Source organism: Ictalurus punctatus, chromosome 1 (assembly GCF_001660625.3).
Source record: "Ictalurus punctatus breed USDA103 chromosome 1, Coco_2.0, whole genome shotgun sequence".
Lineage (NCBI taxonomy): Eukaryota > Metazoa > Chordata > Actinopteri > Siluriformes > Ictaluridae > Ictalurus > Ictalurus punctatus.
Genome location: NC_030416.2, coordinates 35,433,623 through 35,454,630, shown reverse-complemented (window position 1 = coordinate 35,454,630; position 21,008 = coordinate 35,433,623). Strand labels below are relative to the sequence as shown.

The following is a 21,008-nucleotide window of genomic DNA, read 5'->3' as shown; positions in this document are numbered from 1 at the left end:
AACACAATGTATTAACTATTAACCAATTACATTGCTGCTTACGTCACTTCCGCAAGCCGCTAGGTTTCCTTCACAAGCAAGATTGTGCTCTTTTTCTTCGGTGGACATTTTGGATGCGTCCAAGTCAGATAATTCATTTTATTTTATATGAATGTCAAGATTAGGATGTATTTGATTTTACTCAAATACTCATTATTATTATTATTATTATTATTATTATTATTATTATTATTATATGTATTTAAGAAATTGCTGACGGATGAGGTGCATTGCGAGTATAGATGCATTTGTAGGCGGTAAACTGCTTCACAGATGGTTTTTCTCCACAAAACTTTTTGAGGTAATTTATGTCACGTTTTTGAGCTAACTTATTTTAATTTTTTTTAAATATTTTTTTTAGCGAGTATTGTGTTCTGTTTTTGTGTGTGTGATTTGTGAATAAAATAATCCAGTTACATGCTGCCTATGTCACTTCTCAAGCCGTTAAATTTCTCGAGCAAATCCGTGCCTCATTTTGGTCTGTGAGCATCTGATGCTAATCAGACCGATTGGTTCAGCTGCAGCAGATTCTTGTGAACGTGTTTGGCATGCGGTGCATAATGTAGGTGTGTGTTTAAAATATAAGTGTATTGGAAGTGTACATTCGTGTCCCATTCGTTTGAATGCATCAAAAATATTAATAAGTTTTAAAATAAGCCGGAAATTCTCGTCGGCGTTGGCTTACTGAGCGATTTGGTTAAATGAAGAGTCGGTTCAACTGATTCAGTTCATTCATTCAAACCATTGAATATGGGTAAGCGGCTTTTGTAATGATTCCTTAAATGAACCGATTCAGAATCCTCTTCTTGAATCGTTTGAGTCGTTCTCACTCGTTCAGTCGGTCAGGGTTGTTGGTTGATGGTTCTGCACGTGTAATCAGCACGTGTTCACAGACCGGAAATCCCGACCCAGTTGTAGACACTGGCGAGAAATTTGATTCTAAAGTGAGTATTTTATATTTTCTGGGTCTAAAGAGAGCTGAAGTATTGCTGTTCCAATAGATCCAACATTTGGGTTCAGAACACATTCATTGACACGTTGGAATTGCATGGAATACTTTGATGTGGCCTTTATCTGCTGTTTGGACTGAAGGTTCTGGCACCCATTCATTTGCGTTTTCGGGACCTATGTTTGTGTTCCTATGAAGACAAAGGCATACAAATCATGGATGTGTTTACTTGGGGTAAATTATCAGTGAATTTTAATTTTGTGGTGAACTAACACTTTAAATGGCTTCTGATCATAATTACACATTGGTTTGTGTGCTTCAGCAATACTTTATTGGGCAACTTGTGTACAAGGCTTATACTGTGTGTTTGTAGACAATACATGTACTGAGCCTTTGAAGTGTGATAATGCTGTGTTTTTTGTTAATTTGATACTTTTCTCTTTTTGGATACAGTTTTATTTATTTGATGTAATTAATATAGAGTACATCTAGCTTAAATGGTAGTTGAGGCTACTTGGATTGCAGTTGAATAAAGAAGTGGAGATGACTTAACTTTTCCTAACTACATTTTATAAGTTACAATTACTTTTTTATTAAAGTGAACTTTTCTGTTGAAGTTAACAAAACTAAAAAAAAACAATGGAAAAAGGCCACTTGATGTATTAAGATGAGTCAGCATTTTTTTTTTTTTTACAGTGTGTAAACTGTCCCGTGGTATCTGTCATTAGTGTTTTTTGTATTACTCTGTGTCTTGTTTATATCCAGCACTGTATGTGTAAGTGTGCACTGTAGGGTCGCTATAAACCAGCAACAAATTCCTTGTATACTCAATCATACTTGGCCAGTAACGCTGATTCTGATTCTGAAAGCTCAGGTTTGGTTAGGCCGTGGAAAAAAGAAGACATTTGGGCAGCTCTGAAAACCTTCTGTCAATCTGCTCGTCTCCTCAGGAGGGGGAGACGAGACATTACACAAGCTCAGCTAAGCGAGTGTGGGGGAGTGTTGACCGTGTTGATATTATTGAGCAATGGAATTAGCAGTTTTAGAAACTCCTTAACCCATGGTATTGATGCGTCCCTAACGATAATAATACATAGAAAAATTAAACAGTTCTTCATGGGGCATTGGGATAATGTCGCTTATTATTGACTTCCATCTTTTCCTCCCTACAGACACAGAAGAACATGGTGTCCACAAGAGCCTCCAGTAGGAGGAAGAGATTTACGAACCAGAGCAGTTTCCAAAGACACCAGCGCATTCACACTGGAGAAAAACCGTATCAGTGCTCACAGTGTGGAAAGAGTTTCACACGGAAATATACTCTCCAAACTCACCAGCGCATTCACACAGGAAAAAAGCCTTATCAGTGCTCACATTGTGGAACGAGTTTCAAGCAGAAAGCTCATCTCCAAACTCACCAGCGCATTCACACAGCAGAAAAACTGTATCAGTGTCCACAGTGTGGAATGAGTTTCAGGTTGAAACATCATCTCCGGGGACACCAGCGCATTCACACTGGAGAGAAACCATTTATCTGTGTGCAGTGTGGGGCGAAATTTTCTCACAGGTCAAATCTTAAAACACATCAACGTATTCACACAGGAGAGACGCCGTATTTCTGCTCACAATGTGGAAAGAGTTTTAATCGAGAGAATAATCTCCGACGACACCAACGCATTCACACAGGAGAGACGCCGTATTTCTGCTCACAATGTGGAAAGAGTTTTAATCAAGAGAATAATCTCCGACAACACCAACGCATTCACACAGGAGAAAAGCCGTATTTCTGCTCACAATGTGGAAAGCGTTTTAATCGAGAGAATAATCTCCGACAACACCAACGCATTCACACAGGAGAAAAGCCGTATTTCTGCTCACACTGTGGAAAGCGTTTTAATCGAGAGAATAATCTCCGACGACACCAGCGCGTTCACACAGGAGAGACACCGTTTATCTGTGTACGGTGTGGGGCGAAATATACTAACAAGCGTTCTCTCATAAGACACGAACACATCCATGCAGGAGAGAAGCCGTAACACTGCTCCATGAAGACATGCTGTGTTAAGCTTGGACTGCAACATCCCACCTAGTGATATGCTAAAAATTTTAGCGATAATTCAAATGTTGAATGCAGTTATTTTATATTTGATTCATTATAAAATGTGCTCTTTGTAAATAGTTGTATAAATAAACTGTTGTTGTTTTAGTGTTGAATCTATTTATTCTATTATTCTGAGCTTGGATTTGGACCAAACAAGCATTTCATTTTAAGCCAGAAATGGAGAACAAGTTGTCTGTCTGTTAGTCTGCTGAAAGACTTCCTTTATACTCTTACCACATAGCGAGGGATGAGTAAGAGAGAGGCTGACAGTGCGACACAGGTGTTTACAGTACAAATTAAAGGCAATACGGATTAATATAGGCTGTATATTAAATCACCACTAGCATGTACCTTTTCCCTCTCACACTTCTCACCATATCGACATCGTCAATCACTCGGTGTTTGAGTGGCCCTTCTGGTACTGGTATGTACCCTATTGGTGCTGATGTTCCCTTCCTGACATTGTTTTGAGCACAGATTTCACATTCAGATAAATTATCTACCACTGCCTGTAAGTACGGAGACCAGCACCCTTGCTGTTTTATTTTCTCCCCTCGCCCAATGGTCAGAACCATGCGCATCTGAAATGAGAACAATGAGAAGTGCGGTGTGTGCAATCATGTCTTCTTCATGTGAGCGCCGTGGGCCGTGTGCATCTCTAGTAGTGCCTCTCTGTAGCCGTACTGAATGTTCATATGCGTTTTCCTGATGTTGTATGCAGGAAATGTCATCTACAGTAGGCTGAGGCTGAATAAGTACCATTGGTGCCGTGACTGCTACTTGGCTTTACTGTGTGTCAGAAAAAGCTGTAAGCAATACACTTTGGAAAGAATTACTGTGAACTTGAATAGAAGTGGCTTATTAAAATTCATAACCTCAGGGTTGTAATGATGAAAAATTAGGACGGACCACCCATGTCCTCATAAATAATAATTCGTCTCTTAGAGCTTTTATTTAACAAGCTGCGCTCAGCGTGTTTCAGATGTCCTGACTTGAAGCTATGGCAAACAGGAACAACATGACATCAGTTACAGTGCTTTAACTGACACAGAAATAAGCAGGTTTGTTTGCTTTCTGTAAGCTATAAAAAAATTCCACAACTCTGAACATCCTTCATCACAGAAAGGTATGAGAACAACTGACAAAAATAACCATAAAAAAATTAATTTACAGTGATTTTCCTATAACCGGTGTTATAATTCTGATTGGTGTATAGTTCATTTCCTATAACAGCAGCTCTGACAGTAGCGCAGCCGCAAATCACACCCTGGTTCTACATCCTACGTTACGGTTTCTATAGTAACAGCTCCACATAAATAAAAAATATATATATAAAAATGTGTGCATTTTTTGACATGGTGAAATTTTCAATAAGGAGATGTTTGTTTGGCGTTTACAGTATGGAAGGAGTCTCCAGTGTCATCACTCTGACTGTAAGAGTCAGAGATTCCACAACGTTGTATCATGTGTAGCTATAAATGGATAAAAAAATTAAAAGATGTTCTTTAATAAAAAAAATAATTTAAAAAATTAACGTCGGTAAATTGCTGTGGTATAAGAGGAATAAAACAAATCATCAACTCCAGCATCAGACCATCACATTGTTGATTATTTTCCTATAACAGTGCGTATATATATGTATATATATATATATATATATATATATATATATATATATATATATATATATAAAAATAAAGATGTAACATTTCATCTTAATAACGCCAAAGCTTTCAGTTACCACCAAGTAAACTGATACGTACTCCTTCAGAGGAAAGTGTCTCAATCTTCAGTCATCCTAATTGTACTGTACACAAATTTGCTTTTATTGGTACAAATGTTTGTCTGGGAAATTTCAATTTCGCTAAAGTATCTCATATTGGTCTTCATCAGTTCTTTCACCACAAGCCGTGCTGTTCAGTTGACTTCTCTGAATAAATTATAAATTTATAAGCACTCTGTAACTGAACATTGTGTGACTAACAACGATTAACTCTGATTGAGTTACTTTATTTTTGTGTGAATCCAACGCATAGGGTGGGCTGCACCAATAAGGATAAATCTTAAATCTAGATTAAATCAAGGTCTATCTAATAATTCTGTTTCACACAACTTTAAACCTTGTTTAAAAATAAGCAGGCTTACATTTAAACCATCACATTAGTCCTGGATTTAATTTCATAATAAACCTGGATTAACTTTAATCCTGCTCCATCACTTTAAACTCAGATTTTTAATCATTTTTTTGGTTTCAGTTTTTTCATTTTCTCATCCTGTATCGGTTATGCGATTAATAACTGCAGTTAATCAAAAGTTTAAAGTTCACAATCCCTTACATTGTTGCGGTTTAGTTACTCTGGAGAATTCGTATATTTCCACGTTTATGAAGTCCGCACGCACTGCCGCAGTGTTGTCCGTGGCGAATCCATCATGACGGAGAAAATGAATGGTAAATGGAGGTTTTAATCGCAGGTTAGAATTCTTATCCCCGATTTCTTAATCTGTGTTTAAAATGAAGTGGTGCAAGACAACTCGATTTAAAATAAAGCCCAGATCAACAGATCCTAGATTAGCTCTAAACTGTGCTTAATTTAATACTTGTGTGTGCAACCCACCCATAATGACTTGTGAGAATGGTCACAAGTCCAGGCGCTGTTTTTTTTCCTCTTTATAATAAGCTCTTATGAGTGCTAAGCTGCGGTATTAGCAATGTTAGCCGGAGGCGGAGTGAACGGGTGTGAGGGAGTGTCTATGAAATGACTGACGGGATAGCCGTGTAAACATAAACATGCATTCTGAGGAAAGGGGTTTTCTCAGCTAGGCGATACTTTTCTCCTGTGGTCACTACTTGAACCATAGATTTATGTCTTTAATCATGTTCTGTATACGCTCACTTTATTAGGAACAAAATTATACTTTTATTATTATTATTATTGAAAGAGCAGTGTACAGGGGGATGTGTATAATAAATAATTACCAGATCCGGAATAGAACACTATACGTTGTGACTATTTCATGAAACAGAAAGCAATAAAACTCAGCTCTGAAATAACAAATAAACCCCCGAATGATGTAATTTAATTTAAAGATGGTGCATCAAAAGATTACAGTTGTTATTTGTAATATTTATGGATGCTCAGTATTGCATTATATACTGTAGTATTGCTGGCTTATATATTAGTTCTGATAGCGAACACAATCACATTACAGTTATTATAGGACTGTTGAATAAACAGGACTTTTCAGTAAAGAAAAACAATACATATATACATACACACACATATATACATACACATACACACACACACATATACATACATACATACATACACATATATATATATATATATATATATATATATATATATATATATATGCCTGCATCCTCCACCAGTGTAGGGAAATTCTTCGACAGGAGGCCGTTCGACAGGTGGTCAGGGAAGTTTGCTTTTATTTTCTTTGCTTTTCCCTTTAGGGGTGAGGAGGTAGGTGTGTGTGTGTGTGTGTGTGTGTGTGTGGTTTGCGTTGCAGAGTTCTTCCGGGGGTGTGTCGGAGCTTCCCGGAAGTGTGAGGGCTTTCTCGCCGTGTGTTCAGCGAGCAGCGGCCTCATCTGGAAGAGAGAACAAACACACACACAGAGACAGACAGAGACAGACAGAGAGCGAGAGAGAGAGAGAGAGAGAGAGAGAGAGAGAGAGAGATTAGCAAATGCCAAAGTCAAACAAATGATGGGTATTGGGGAGAAGCGATGCGCACATGTCACAAGAGTACTTCTCTCTGGACGAGCAGAAGAGTGGCCTCTTATACTCTTGTTTTTTTTTAAGCAGGCTGAGGGTAACTCTTTATGGCTGCAATTTTCCTTCGCCTGGGGCTTGAGCAAACCCCGGCCAATACGGTACCCGAGATACTGTGCCACAGTGGTAAGTGACACTTTTTGGGGCTGGCGGTTAACCCGGCCTTCCGGAACTCCCTCAGAACTTCCTCCAGGTGGAGGTGTGAATGACCACGGAAAGAGTGGAAAGCGGAAGAGTGGCCTCTTATACTCTTCCCTCGTCTGCTGGATGGTGGATTTTTTCCGATTGGCGCACCAATCACCGGCCAGAGGTGTGTCGGCGGCTCCGCCCCACCGTCACATGCTTTCTGGTCGCCGTCAGAGCGATTTTAATACCTTGCGTGCCAGCTTTCGGACCTTCGCGACAATATATATTAGCTGAGCTTGTGTAATGTCTCGTCTCCCCCTCCTGAGGAGACGAGCAGATTGACAGAAGGTTTTCAGAGCTGCCCAAATGTCTTCTTTTTTCCACGGCCTAACCAAACCTGAGCTTTCAGAATCAGAATAAGCGTTACTGGCCAAGTATGCTCGAGTATACAAGGAATTTGTTGCTGGTTTATAGCGATCCCACAGTGCACACTTACACATACAGTGCTGGATATAAACGAGACACCGAGTAATACAAAAAACACTAATGACAGATACCACAGGACAGTTTACAGTGCAAACAAAATCTTAAAAACCACTCACCAAGAACAGTTAAGAGTAAAGTGATATTACAGTGCAGTGATTGTTAGAAAACACTATATGTATTGAACAGTAAATAAATATATTGCTTTCGCTTCTGCAGCTGCTTTTACCACAGCCTTTTTAGTGTTCCTTTACCTTTCAAATGCATAAGGAGGACCCTATTTGAGGATTAATTTGAAATCCTTTTTCTTACCACTCGCACCACTGATTGAGGATCGGAACCGACCGGGTCACATGTGTGGTCCAGTGTCTAGTGTGTAACCCTGGGCTACACGATACACAACTCACTTCATCAACAACGTCACAATCCATGAAAGGCGCATTTATTAGAGAAAGTAGAAACTACAGTTTGCCCAGGAACTAAAAAAACAACAAAAAAAGTTGTGAAAGTGGGTGGTTATCCTGGTCAGTGTAACACCACTTTAAATGACTGATATGATCATATTTTGGGAAATAGAACCAAGTTCAGCACGAAATACTAGAGGAACGGGTGGGTCTGATCAAACTTTTGGCAGGTGCAGGTATACAATAAACTACAGTCCAAACTTTTATTATATCGTGAAAGGGTCATGAAATTGCTCTATTTCAGCACCTATTTAGTTCTAATCACAGTTTTGAAAAATGCTAGAAAAGTAGGCGTGGCAATCCGCAGAGTGGAGGGGAAGAGAGGAGACAACACAACAACGGCTTCTGATCCAGTCGGTTTTATTCCACTTTCATTGAATTAAAATCAACAATCCCACAAAGTGAACAAATACATCACACATGGTTAAACAAGCTCACAGTACATTACACAAATAAATGCACAGCCATTTGCATTACTTTGCATTGAAAATATATATGAACAGGTAGTGCATTTTTAATAACTTCTCAGACCGTTATTTTGCTGCGTTTACTGACAAATAGAAGCTGAAATGAAATTCTCTTATACCATGTACTTTCTTATATTATGAACTGCTATCAAATACCTATGATGAATGTATACATTTAATTACCTCTTTGAATAAGCTGATCACCTGCCATCTTTATTATAGTAGACTTATTTTGTAGTATGACCCTGGATGCTGTGTGTATTGTCTAAATCTGTCTGGCCCTTGCACCAGTAGAAACTGTCCACGCAGTCCTGTTATCAATGTGTATAAATACTCTTGGTTTGCTCGAATAAACTCGGATGTCTATTTGAGCATGCATGTGTCCGTGTGTGTTCACTTAGGCTCCCCAGATCGATCTGAAACGCTCTGAGGAAAACCACACTTTCTAGCTCATAGCAGCACAGAACTAAAAGTTAATAAAAGTAATGGTAGAACAGGCTGAAAGGGCTGACGGAGGTCTGGAAGACATAATCTGAGATTTGGAGATTCCTGAGATACATGGAAATCTACCAGAAGCCGTTCGATCGGTTATACTCAAGGAGCTCTACCGGTTACACTCACGGTATGGAAGGATTGCTTTTTTTCCCTAAAGATTCGTGTCTATGGAAGAGAATTTATCAATCGCTACTACACACACAAGTTAAACACAACGGCTGCGTTGTGATCTTTCAGACTGAATGCAGGGATCATACAGATGCTTCACAATGAAATTCCAGGACTTTTCAAGCACTCGTTCATATTTTATATATATATATATATATATATATATATATATATATATATATATATATATATACATATATACATACACATGTATGTATGTATGGAGAGAGAGAGAGAGAGAGAGAGAGAGTTGTTTTCAAGCACTATACAAGAGCTGTCATTCAAGCATATTCTTTATTCCTTGTTTTTAAACTTAAATAAATAAATAATAATAATAATAATAATAATAATAATAATAATAATAATAATAATAATAATAAAAGAAGAACATAGAAGGCCCATCCATTGATCATTGGCTGAAAGATCTCTCACACTGTATTGCATTGGAAAGAATAACCTACAGTATAAAATGTTGGATCTTTTTATACATTTTCTGGAAAATAACCAACTATTAGATACCTCTCACTCCAATTATTGAAATGTGTATATATATATTTAGGGAATTTCCCCAGTGTAGGATCAGTAAAATTTCTTTTATTGTGCTCATGTATTTGAAAATATCTGGATATATCCATCTTAGCCTTTGTACTAGGGCTGCACAATTAATCAAATTGTCACATTTGCGACTGAAAGGAAATTCTCATATCATGTACTCCCATATTATGAACTGTATTAAGACACCTTGGATGCGTGGAATACTGGGTTGTAATTTCTGTTTATGTGTCTTTGTGCTATCAAATACCTATGATGAATGTATTCATTTAATTACCTCTTTGAATAAGCGGATCAACTGCCATCCTTTAAAATAGCTGACACACGTAGAATATTTTGTAGTATGACCCTGTGCACTGTGTGTTTTGTCTATCTGTCTGGCCCCTGCACCAGTAGAAACCGTCCACGCACTGCTGTTATCAATGTGTATAAATACTTCTGTTTTGCATGAATAAACAGGAAGTCTCTGTGAATAGCATGTGTCAGTGTGTGTTCATTTAGACTCTCCAGGCACGCCTGAACTCTCTGTGGTAAATCACACTTTCTAGCTCATAGTAGCACAGAACTAAAGTTAATAGAAGTAATAGTAAAACAGGCTGAAAGGGCTGATGGAGATCTGTAGACATAATCCGAGATTCCTGAGATATTTGGAAATCAAACAGCGACTGAGAAGTATTTTGGGCGAATGTGAATAAATATTTATTCACCCCGGTGCGAGTGACCTGTTCAGAGTTGTATAATACAATCGGAATAAAAACTACAGGAAGTCCAAAATGCATCTACACCGCACAACAGTTACTTTCACACTGTTTTTCCATCACCTCAGCCAACCGAACAAGTGTGTAAATACTGCAGAGAAGCCATTATGATGAAGAGTAACACTGAACATCATCCGCTTCAACTTCGCGATCTCACAAACCGCCATCTTTTATTGATCCTGCAAAATGACCTGAACCAGCAAGTGTGACCTGCTCGTGTAGACACAGCGGTGTCGGGCGGAGTAAATTAATAATACTAACACTACAAGGTGGGTTTAATTCAAACTTCTTTATTAAATAATTCCTCACTAATCATAATCAGAGACTGTATACTGTCTCTCTACACCAGGGGTGCCAGACGTACAGCCCACGGGCCAAAACCGGCCCCCTAGGGGGTTCAATCCTGCCCGCAGGATGAATTTTGAAAGTGAAAAAAAAATGCATAAAATGCACAAACTAGAAATTTTTAATAAAATGCTATTCCTAAATTATCCGCTAGGGGCACACTGTTTTAGTCCGAGTACAAGACAGGGCACAACTCTGCGACTCAGACAGAACAGCAGATGGTAGCAATGCGCCTTCTGCGGTTTGTTATTATGGTGTAGTCTAACCTCTTTTCTACTCACCCCTACACCCTCATTAGCCAAAATGTCTCTGTCAAAAAGGAGAAAAGTGGATATTACTTTTCTCCTTTTTTGACAAAGGACCAAAAGATGCCAATTTTCAGGAGCAAAAACAAAGTAGTCTAGACAGGACTAAGTCCTTTAAAATGCTGCTTCAGACACAGATTGCACGTAAAGAATACAGTTCTGTGAAAATGAATCCTTGCTGTAGTAATAGTTAAAAAATGTGCAATTTAATGTTAGTCAACAGCTTCACTACGAAAGAGTTTGGTTTGGTGGAATCCTATTGTTCATGCAATGCCATAAATTTTAAAGTGCAATGCTATATTTTTCAGTTCCAAATACCCGTGCCTTAAACTTTTTTGCATTTGTACAAACACTGTGACCAGTTGTACTGCACACATGTAAATGATCATCAGAAGCAAACTGCACATGTTTGTCTATAAGAAATCTGAGGCTGTTCAAGATATGCTATGTAAAAGGATACTACATTAAACATGAAGATTTTCCTAATGTACTTGTACTTCTTTGCACGAAAACAAAAGGAAAAACGTGGACTTATTATTTATAGGTAATTATGCTAAGATTTTACTGGGCCGGCCCACTTGACATCTAATTAGGCTGTATGTGGCCCCTGAACTAAAATGAGTTTGACATCCCTGCTCTACACCAACTCTAATAGACAGCACAATCACTTCATTTAAACTCAGGGTTGCCAGATATCACTAGAAATGTCAACTCGTTTCCATTTTTTTTTATTTAAACCCGCCAAAAAATGGAATTTCAGCGGACATGGCAACACTGAACTGGGGGAACCAGTCTAAAATAGAAACAAACAAAAATAAAATGTAAAGACAGAAAATGTGCTTAGTTAAAGAAATCTTATAATAAAATTATAAATAAAATTTCTATTTGTAATTGTAAATTATTACAAAAATTTTATAATAACTTCATAAAATAAATAAAATGAGAAATGAAATAATGTTTAATTACTATGGGATGCATTTAATATCAATTTGTCATTAACGCGTAAAAACCCATGGTGACACAAATACTGGGATGAGCTGGAAAGGTCCTTTTAAAGCTTTATCCCTGACTTAAATTCTTAAGGGTTAAGCTTAGTTCACAATTCCCATAGAAGGCTATTCGCCTTCTTGCTAATATGGATTTTAACACATTTTTGTGTTAGTCTACTTTTAATTAGGACTGTTTATTGTTTAAGAGATTTTAAAACAAATTGCTGTTGGTCAATTAACCAACAGTACTTCTAATTGCTATTATTTTAATTCAATTAACAGCGACCATGAGCAGAGAACTCACATTTAACTGTTTATGACCTCCTGATTAAAGTTTAAACAAAAAAAAGATTGGTATCTCAAGGCCCCAGACGGCGACTAAATTGGTCGCCAATGCAACTAACTTTTTAATTTTGCGACCATGTTTTTTCTGCCGGTCGGTCGCCAGTGGCCACCGTTACCCACAAACAAAATTTAAAAACAAATTAAATAGAAATGACCATACATCTTGTTGTGTTAGGCTACTGAACTCGCATCTCCTCTTGCGCCTGCGTCTACCTGCCCTATCTCGTGCACTCCTGTATGGCTTCCAATAAATAAACTTTGCACTTTTGTGGTCAGTGGTTGAATCGTCGGCTGTATAGATGAACAAACAGGTTTAATGTCGCGTTTATCGGGTTAAAAAGTTGGAAGTGTTAACTTTATTAAAAGGTGTTTAATTTAGTTTGATGTGGTTTAGTTCGTTGGAATTTGAATGTATACGTTATATGTAGGCTAGCTAACTGCATAGTTAACTAACGTTAGCCAGCTGACTAGAAAACGAAATGCACAAAAAAAAAAATCAGACTTTTTCTCATTCCCTACCGTCCAAACCCTGCCTCCTCTACATCAGATGCTGACGATGTTGAGACCAACTCGACCACTGAAAGTTCTCAAGTGACATTTGAGTCGTCCCAGCCCGTTTCAATCGGTGTGCAATCTTTTACAGATGATGGCAGCCAAGCGCAGCAAGTCGAGTCTTCTTCTCCCGTCTCTGCGGCTCCCGGCCCGACAAGACAGTTTAAACAAGCTACAAGAGTTCGCCTGGTTACGTTATGACAATGGGAAAATGTACGGCACCTTTTGTGCTAAAGCAGGACAAGATATTGCTGGTAAAACAGAGTTCATTACCAGTTTGAGTCATTTAAAAAAAAAAAAAAAAGTGAAGAAGCATGGAGACAGTAAAAAACATCAGAACGCCAGGGATTGTGTCATTGCTAGGTCTGCCCCTCCTGCCACCCCAACCTTGAACGTGCTAGTGATAAAGTAGCAGAAAAAGAGATGAGGGAATTGAAAATAAAATTCAATGCAGCCTAGATGACTGAGCCTGAATAAGCAGGAAATATGATTCAATATGATATACTGAACATTGCACATAGTGTATGTAAAGAATACATTACATTACATTACATTTATTCACTTAACAGACGCTTTTATCCAAAGCGACTAACATGAGAAAAATACAAGCAGAATACATTGTGTAAACTATGGGAGGCAGAGTAAACAAAGTCACACAGTACAGAGGGGAAAGAAAAGGCAGTGTGAGGTAGCTGTTTAACAATGATATCATCATATGTCATTTGACATCACTATATTTTGGCTCCTGAAATTTTGATTTCAGGAGCCAAAATTTCCTAATTGATTTGGCACCTAAATTTTGGCTCCTAGATTTTTTTTTGTTTTTTTTTTGCCTGGAGCCCTGTATCTGGATCGGTTGTAAAAATCCTGATCGGTGCATCCCTAATGAACACCATTAGACTAAAGCGCTTTGCATCTGATGGGTAAATGAACTCACCCGATCACATCCTATATGAGATTAATCCGATAAATACACAATATACACAGAGCGGTTCGAGAACTGACTCCAGCCCAGAACCATGACAGTGGAAATAATAGTGTAGCTTTAAATATATTTAAGAGGAGCAGACTTCAAAGACTGAACATTGAGGTTTATTGTATTTGTTTACAAGGCGGAACAGGTTAACGGATGTTTTTTGCATACAGTCTGTAAAATTAACTGAAAATATTATTTAGTTTATCAGAAGGTAAACTAAAGTGTCATGGCTCATACTATGTTCCTAAATTCTGTCATAATTAACCAGCTCAAGTTTTCATACCTACCTGTGTGTTATACTGTGGCACATTAATGTTACCATCACTGCACATGTACACACTGACACACAGCATTTGATCAACTCCTTTCTCTCTCTGTGCATTCAGTAAAAGACTAAATACTAAACTTCCCCTCAACATCTTGAAAACATGAAGCTACTAGAACAACAAAAGTGAATAAAACTCACTCTGAAATACACACCGAGGGCCTATGGAGCACCTTTTTCTCCCTCTTTATCAAACAAGAAAAACACACTTAAACCCAAATTCACATACAATTGTGCACAAAAGGATTCCAATATTACTTTAAAACCGATACTACATCAACACTTACACTCTCTGAGAAATAATGAAGAGATTTATTTTCAAATGTCTCCACAGAAATTGGCCTCAAGGGTGAAGACACGCATAAGAACTGCATCACGTTGTAACTCGCGCTGCTCGCATGTGAACTCTCGCGATACTTCTGGACAGAACGGGAACTCACGTACCTGCTTCTTAAAGGGCCAGCGTAACATTTTATCACTAGATGAGAAGGACATCTGTGCACACTGCAGGGACAATACGCTTAATTAAGGGCTTTAATAACCAGTTTCACCATTGGAATGTTGTCTTCTTTTTCACCTGGTTACATATAATATAATATAATATAATATAATATAATATAATATAATATAATAACATTTGCAATCTCAGTGCAGGAGAAAATAAGGAATGCAAAGTGCAGTCTTTTTTATTTAGCTATTTATTTAAATCCCTACTCCATTCATTTCTACTGTTTAATCATCTGGTGGGCGTGGTTTCGGAGCGCAGGCGCGTCATTCAAACAGAGCGAGACGACCGTTGAGAATCAGACAGCGCGAGACAGCTCCTTTCAGGTAAATTGAGGTACTTCTGTTGGTTGTATGAATAAAACACTTTTATTATCACAATTCTGAATAGCGTAGATTTACAACAGGTGCTTATTATTAGTAGCAATTATTATTATTCCTCTAGTTCGCTCTTTCAGTGTAGAAAAACTTTATTTATACTTTTTACACGTTAAACAAACTCCATTATTGCGTTTTAAACACGGATATGACAGGATAGATCCCTCAGCTTGTCTTAAATTGACTCTTTATGAAAATGGGAAACAATTCTCTTACAGTTCCTGTGAATAAAAACTAAAGCGTCTCAAATTCTTATTTATGAGGTTCATCAGGGCTTGTACAAGGAGCTTTTAGTCATTTAAAGTACTGGAAAACCTTGAAAATAAACTTTAAAGTGTTTATTGATATTATGGTGAAGATGAAGTAGCGCATGGGAAACGCAAATGTAGTGCATCACGGCTGGGGAAAGGTGCTATATAAAAATTGGTTGTTTTTTTATTATTTATTTATTTATTTATATTGTATGTATATCATATTTTAATTGATAAAACATGGAAGATAACAAGAAAATATCCAAATAACATACATTTTATATGCATTTTAACTACCTTCCCACCCTCAGCATCCAGAATATCAGTGACTATGTTTACATGGACATCAGTAATCTAATTACTGACCTTATTCTGAATAAGACAATATTGTGATTAAGGTGTTTACATGAGTTGCTTTTAGAATATTCCTTTCATGTTCCTGTTTTACATGTTATAGAACAGAGATCAATTAACATCACACGTCATTACATCCCCACGCCATGCCGGCCGATGTTCCCTCCAGAATTTCAAAGTAGGGCTGCACGATTATGGCCAAAATGATAATCCCAATTATTTTGATCAATATTCAGATCATGATTATTTATCACGATTATTGATTGATTTTAGGGACAACATCTTTTTACTGCACTTTCACATTTAAATAATCAGACTGCTGCTTTCACCTCCATGTCGTGCTACATTCCTGCTAATGTACAAATCTTTACATCAAATTAGATTGGTCCTTAAAGTGCATCATCTGGTAGAAGCAAAATATAAATAAAAATTTACCCAAAATATAGGATAAGTAAAAATAAAAATGCCATCAACCAAATGAAAATATGCATCAAATATAACAATATGCAACCAAATGAAAACATTTCAGGCCTATGCAGAAAAGGCAATAATAGTGTTTACAGGAGGAGAGACGCAGACAAGTCACCCAATAGAGCGGTGACGCAGGGATGATGTTATTTTGTACCGGAACACAGAAGTTAGCATCACACCGGTTCCCTCGACAAAAACCCAATAGGATTTTCCCATAGGCTTTTGGATTATTGCAAATAATAATCCCTGTGATAAACAAAAGTTTACAGTACTAACACATTTTATCCATCAAGTTAATTTTCACAAATGAACACAACTTTTATGAAGTTTGAAGCCTAAATACAATTGGCAGAAAAAACAGATAACCGTTTGCTATAAACGAACCACACCATGGTCACTCGACTTCAACGTCACCATCACCAAGCTTCCCACAACTTTTACAAACTTGATTTAAAACTTTTTTCATAATACGGATTTACTCTGTGGATGAACCATCATCCACCTTTTTTGGGGGGAATTGTGAGAACAAGTTTCAGGGCTCTACGGTAACAATTTCTTTTTTGGAGCACTTGTGCTGCTAATTACAAAAATTTAGGAGCACTTTTGAGGTTTTTCTTTTGTTTGTTTTTTAAGAGATGGTAACGTTAATGTGCCACAATATAACACACAAGTATGCATGAGAAAACTTGAGCTGGTCAATATTGAATTTCATGAGAATTAATATCCCAAATTTTAATCCTCTACTTGCTACTCTGTCATACAACTGATAGAGCATGTAAAATCAATTCCTCTTAACTTCTCAGAAGGCGGAGTCTTCGTGTCACTGGGCTAGAGAACCAATGAAATCCTTTCCCTTACGCTGAAGGAGTGTGTAACAAAGGAATTTTACTCTTGGAGTAAGATATACGAATCGTCCTTTATATGGACTTCGGTTTATTAAAGAACAAAAGGATTACAATTATCTTAACTCAGAATATAAAGAAAATAAAATAAAGAAAAACCAGCGACTACGCAGAGTCTGAAAATGGTTTTCTTTTAAGAAGAGACATTAAAAAAATCCCTTTAGACCACGCAGGATCTGATAGTTTTTCTTCCTTCACAAGAAACTAAAATGAGTAAGCATTCACCTGAGGAATGGCAATGAACACTCGCCTTTCCTCAGTTTATATACACCTTTTGCTTGTGGTTTCGGGCGCTAGAGTCTAAGTTTTTGCTCTAGACCTCAACGCTTTCTCAAAAGGTCTCCGGATGCAGTTATGAGCGCGAACTCTGAAACTGCATGTAGAAAACAGAAAGCGTGCCCTTATTTGGTTTTTGAGAATTCGTCTTAAAGCTGTGTGTTTTTGAGCACTGGCTGTAAAAACAGGATGCAAAAACAGGATGTATGTTTTTACCGGGCTTTCCTCAGATTTAAGCGTTTTGTTTTGTGCTATATTACTATTTGTGCTATTGAATTGTTTGTGCTGTACACCAAAGACATTTGGGTTTGAGATCAAAAGATGGATTTGAGACAGAAGTTTAGGATCTCAGCTTTTATTTCTTGGTATTTACAGCTAGATGTGTTAAACAACATAAAACATAGAACCCTTTGCATCAGACCACCCAATTTTTATGCGAGCAATTTTCAGTAACTGCATCCAACCTGTGACTCACTGACACCAAACTGCTGCTTTCTTCTTTTGTGAAGCATTTCCAGGTTTTTACCACAGCTTCTCTCAGTCGTTGTTTGTTTCGGGGGGTTTCTCCCTTCAGTCTCTTCTTCAGGAGGCGAAATGTTGCTCAACTGGGTTTAGGTCTGGTTTTGCACCAATACAGCTTCTCTCCTGTGTGAACGCGCTGGTGTCGTCGGAGAGTACTCGAGTCAGCAAAACGCTTTCCACAGTGTGAGCACTGATATGGCTTCTCTCCTGTATGAACGCGCTGGTGTCGTTGGAGATTACTCTCTAGATTAAAAATCTTTCCACAGTGTGAGCAGAAATACGGCTTCTCTCCTGTGTGAACGCGCCGGTGTCGTCGGAGAGTACTCGAGTCAGTAAAACTCTTTCCGCATTGTGAGCAATTATACGGCTTCTCTCCTGTGTGAATACGCTGGTGTGTTTTGAAATTAGGCCTGTGAGTAAATTTCGCCCCACACTGCACACAGATAAATGGTTTTTCTCCTGTATGAATGTGCTGGTGTTGCTGGAGAGTACATTTCTGCCTGAAACTCATTCCACACTGTGAACACTGATACGGCTTTTCTCCTGTATGAATGCGCTGGTGTTGCTGGAGAGTATATTTCTGCCCGAAACTCGTTCCACACTGTGAGCACTGATACGGTTTTTCTCCTGTGTGAATACGCTGGTGTCGTCGGAAATTACTCTCTTGATCAAAACTCTTTCCACACTGTGAGCACTGATACGGTTTTTCTCCAGTGTGAATGCGCTGGTGTCTTTGGAAACTGCTCTGATTGAGAAATCTCTTCTTCCTACTGGAGGCTCTTGTGGACACCATGTTCTTCTGTGTCTGTAGGGAGGAAAAGATGGAAGTCAATAATAAGCGACATTATCCCAATGCCCCATGAAGAACTGTTTAATTTTTCTGTGTATGATTATCGTTAGGGACGCATCAATACCATGGGTTAAGGAGTTTCTAAAACTGCTAAATCCATTGCTCAATAATATCAACGGTCAACACTCCCCCACACTCACTTAGCTGAGCTTGTGTAATGTCTCGTCTCCCCCTCCTGAGGAGACGAGCAGATTGACAGAAGGTTTTCAGAGCTGCCCAAATGTCTTCTTTTTTCCACGGCCTAACCAAACCTGAGCTTTCAGAATCAGAATCAGCGTTACTGGCCAAGTATGCTCGAGTATACAAGGAATTTGTTGCTGGTTTATAGCGATCCTACAGTGCACACTTACACATACAGTGCTGGATATAAACAAGACACCGAGTAATACAAAAAACACTAATGACAGATACCACAGGACAGTTTACACACTGTAAAAAAAAAATTGCTGACTCATCTTAATACATCAAGTGGCCTTTTTCCATTTTTTTTTTTTTTTTAGATTTGTAAACTTCAACAGAAAAGTTCACTTAAATAAAAAAGTAATTGTAACTTATAAAATGTAGTTAGGAAAAGTTAAGTCGTCTCCACTTCTTTATTCAACTGCAATCCAAGTTGCCTCAACTAGCATTTAAGTTAGATGTACTCTATATTAATCAGAGCTGCACAATTAATCGAATATCGATCGTGATTTAGACTGCGCACGATTACATGAACATGATCAACTGCGATGTTGACGTTTAAAGTTCGTCCTCGGCTCAAAGAAAACGCCGCTGCAGATCAAATCAAGCGCTTCCTAAACTTTCAGCCAATCACCACAGAGCGGCTATGTTCCTAAATTCTGTTCTAATTTACCAGCTCAAGTTTTCCCATGCATCCTTGTGTGTTATATTGTGGCACATTAATGTTACATCTCTTAAAAACAAATCCCATAAACTTCAAATGTGCTCCTAAATTTTTATATATTTTTGTAATGCTCCTGAAGGAAATTGTTAGCGTAGAGCCCTGAATTACCCATTACATTCTTGGGTATAACTAACACATTTTAAAGACTGCAAACATTTTGTCCATCACTCACATTAGTGAATAAACACTGTAGTGCCACTTTGGAAATGAGTGAAATGATTTAACCTTACTGCTCATCCTCACACTGCACATGTACACACTGACACACAGCATTTGATCAACTCCTTTCTCTCAGTGTGTTCAGTAAAAGACTAGATACTAAACTTCCCCTCAACATCTTGAAAACATGAAGCTACTAGAACAACAAAAGTGAATAAAACTCACTCTGAAATACACACCGAGGGCCTATGGAGCACGTTTTTCTCCCTCTTTCTCAAACAAGAAAAACACTCTTAAACCCAAATTCACATACAATTGTGCACAAAATGATTCCAATATTACTTTAAAACCGATACTACATCAACACTTACACTCTTTGAAAAATAATGATGACATTTACTTTCAAATGTCTCCACAGAAATTGGCCTCAATGGTGAAGGCACGCATAAGAACTGCATCACGTTGTAACTCGCGCTGCTCGCATGTGAACTCTCGCGATACTTCTGGACAGAACGGGAACTCACGTACCTGCTTCTTAAAGGGCCAGCGTAACATTTTATCACTAAATGAGAAGGACATCTGTGCACACTGCAGGGACAATACGCTTCATTAAGGGCTTTAATAACCAGTTTCACCATTGGAATGTTGTCTTCTTTTTCACCTGGTTACATATAATATAATATAATATAATATAATATAATATAATATAATATAATATAATACATTTGCAATCTCAGTGCAGGAGAAAATAAGGAATGCAAAGTGCAGTCTTTTTTATTTAGCTATTTATTTAAATCCCTACTCCATTCATTTTTACGGTTTAATCATCTGGTGGGCGTGGTTTCGGAGCGCGCAGGCGCGTCATTCAAACAGCAAGACGACCGTTGAGAATCAGACAGCGCGAGACAGCGCGAGACGCTCCTTTCAGGTAAATTGAGGTACTTCTGTTGGTTGTATGAATAAAACACTTTTATTATCACAATTCTGAATAGCGTAGGTTTACAACAGGTGCTTATTATTAGTAGTAATTATTATTATTCCTCTAGTTCACTCTTTCAGTGTAGCAAAACTTTATTTATACTTTTTACACGTTAAACAAACTCCATTATTGCGTTTTAAACACGGATATGACAGGATAGATCCCTCAGCTTGTCTTAAATTGACTCTTTATGAAAATGGGAAACAATTCTCTTACAGTTCCTGT

The 21,008-nt window shown here is 37.9% G+C and overlaps 2 protein-coding genes across 7 annotated transcripts in view; one reads left to right on the top strand and one right to left on the bottom strand.

Annotated features, from left to right (window-relative positions):
- Positions 1–3,202, top strand: part of LOC108273077 (gastrula zinc finger protein XlCGF7.1) — a 33,463-nt gene extending 30,261 nt beyond the window's left edge. The window contains exons 1-3 of one of the 4 annotated variants that reach the window (XM_053684241.1): positions 36–123; positions 247–340; positions 2,161–3,202. In XM_053684241.1, coding sequence (XP_053540216.1) covers positions 260–340; positions 2,161–3,024 — 945 coding nt within the window. In that variant the 5' untranslated portion in view covers positions 36–123; positions 247–259 and the 3' untranslated portion in view covers positions 3,025–3,202. Of the gene's footprint in view, positions 1–35; positions 124–246; positions 341–510; positions 606–880; positions 984–2,160 lie in introns of those variants that run through there. The other 3 variants (XM_053684247.1, XM_053684246.1, XM_053684248.1) reach the window with 3 other exon arrangements.
- A 14,506-nt stretch (positions 3,203–17,708) lies between these two features.
- On the bottom strand, positions 17,709–20,340 carry LOC128634096 (zinc finger protein 239-like). 3 transcript variants are annotated; one of them, XM_053684224.1, is made up of 3 exons: positions 20,176–20,340; positions 20,030–20,073; positions 17,709–18,696 (listed from the first exon to the last, which is right to left on the bottom strand). In XM_053684224.1, exon 3 carries the CDS (start codon positions 18,682–18,684, stop codon positions 17,971–17,973), a length of 714 nt encoding a protein of 237 aa, XP_053540199.1. In that variant the 5' UTR covers positions 18,685–18,696; positions 20,030–20,073; positions 20,176–20,340; the 3' UTR covers positions 17,709–17,970. The 3 variants fall into 3 exon arrangements, with proteins under 3 accessions (XP_053540199.1, XP_053540200.1, XP_053540197.1); XM_053684225.1 differs by lacking the exon at positions 20,030–20,073 and having other exon boundaries at positions 20,205–20,339; XM_053684222.1 differs by lacking the exon at positions 20,030–20,073 and having other exon boundaries at positions 20,176–20,336.
- Positions 20,341–21,008: the final 668 nt, after the last annotated feature.

What these genes read in the sequence shown, in the direction of transcription:
- LOC128634096 (XM_053684222.1), bottom strand. Translation starts at nt 20,262, where the DNA reads ATGCAGTTCTTATGCGTGCCTTCACCATTGAGGCCAATTTCTGTGGAG. An exon ending in ATCATTATTTTTCAAAGAGT is followed by an intron (nt 18,697 to 20,175) that starts GTAAGTGTTGAT and finishes TCCTCCCTACAG; the next exon opens with ACACAGAAGAACATGGTGTC.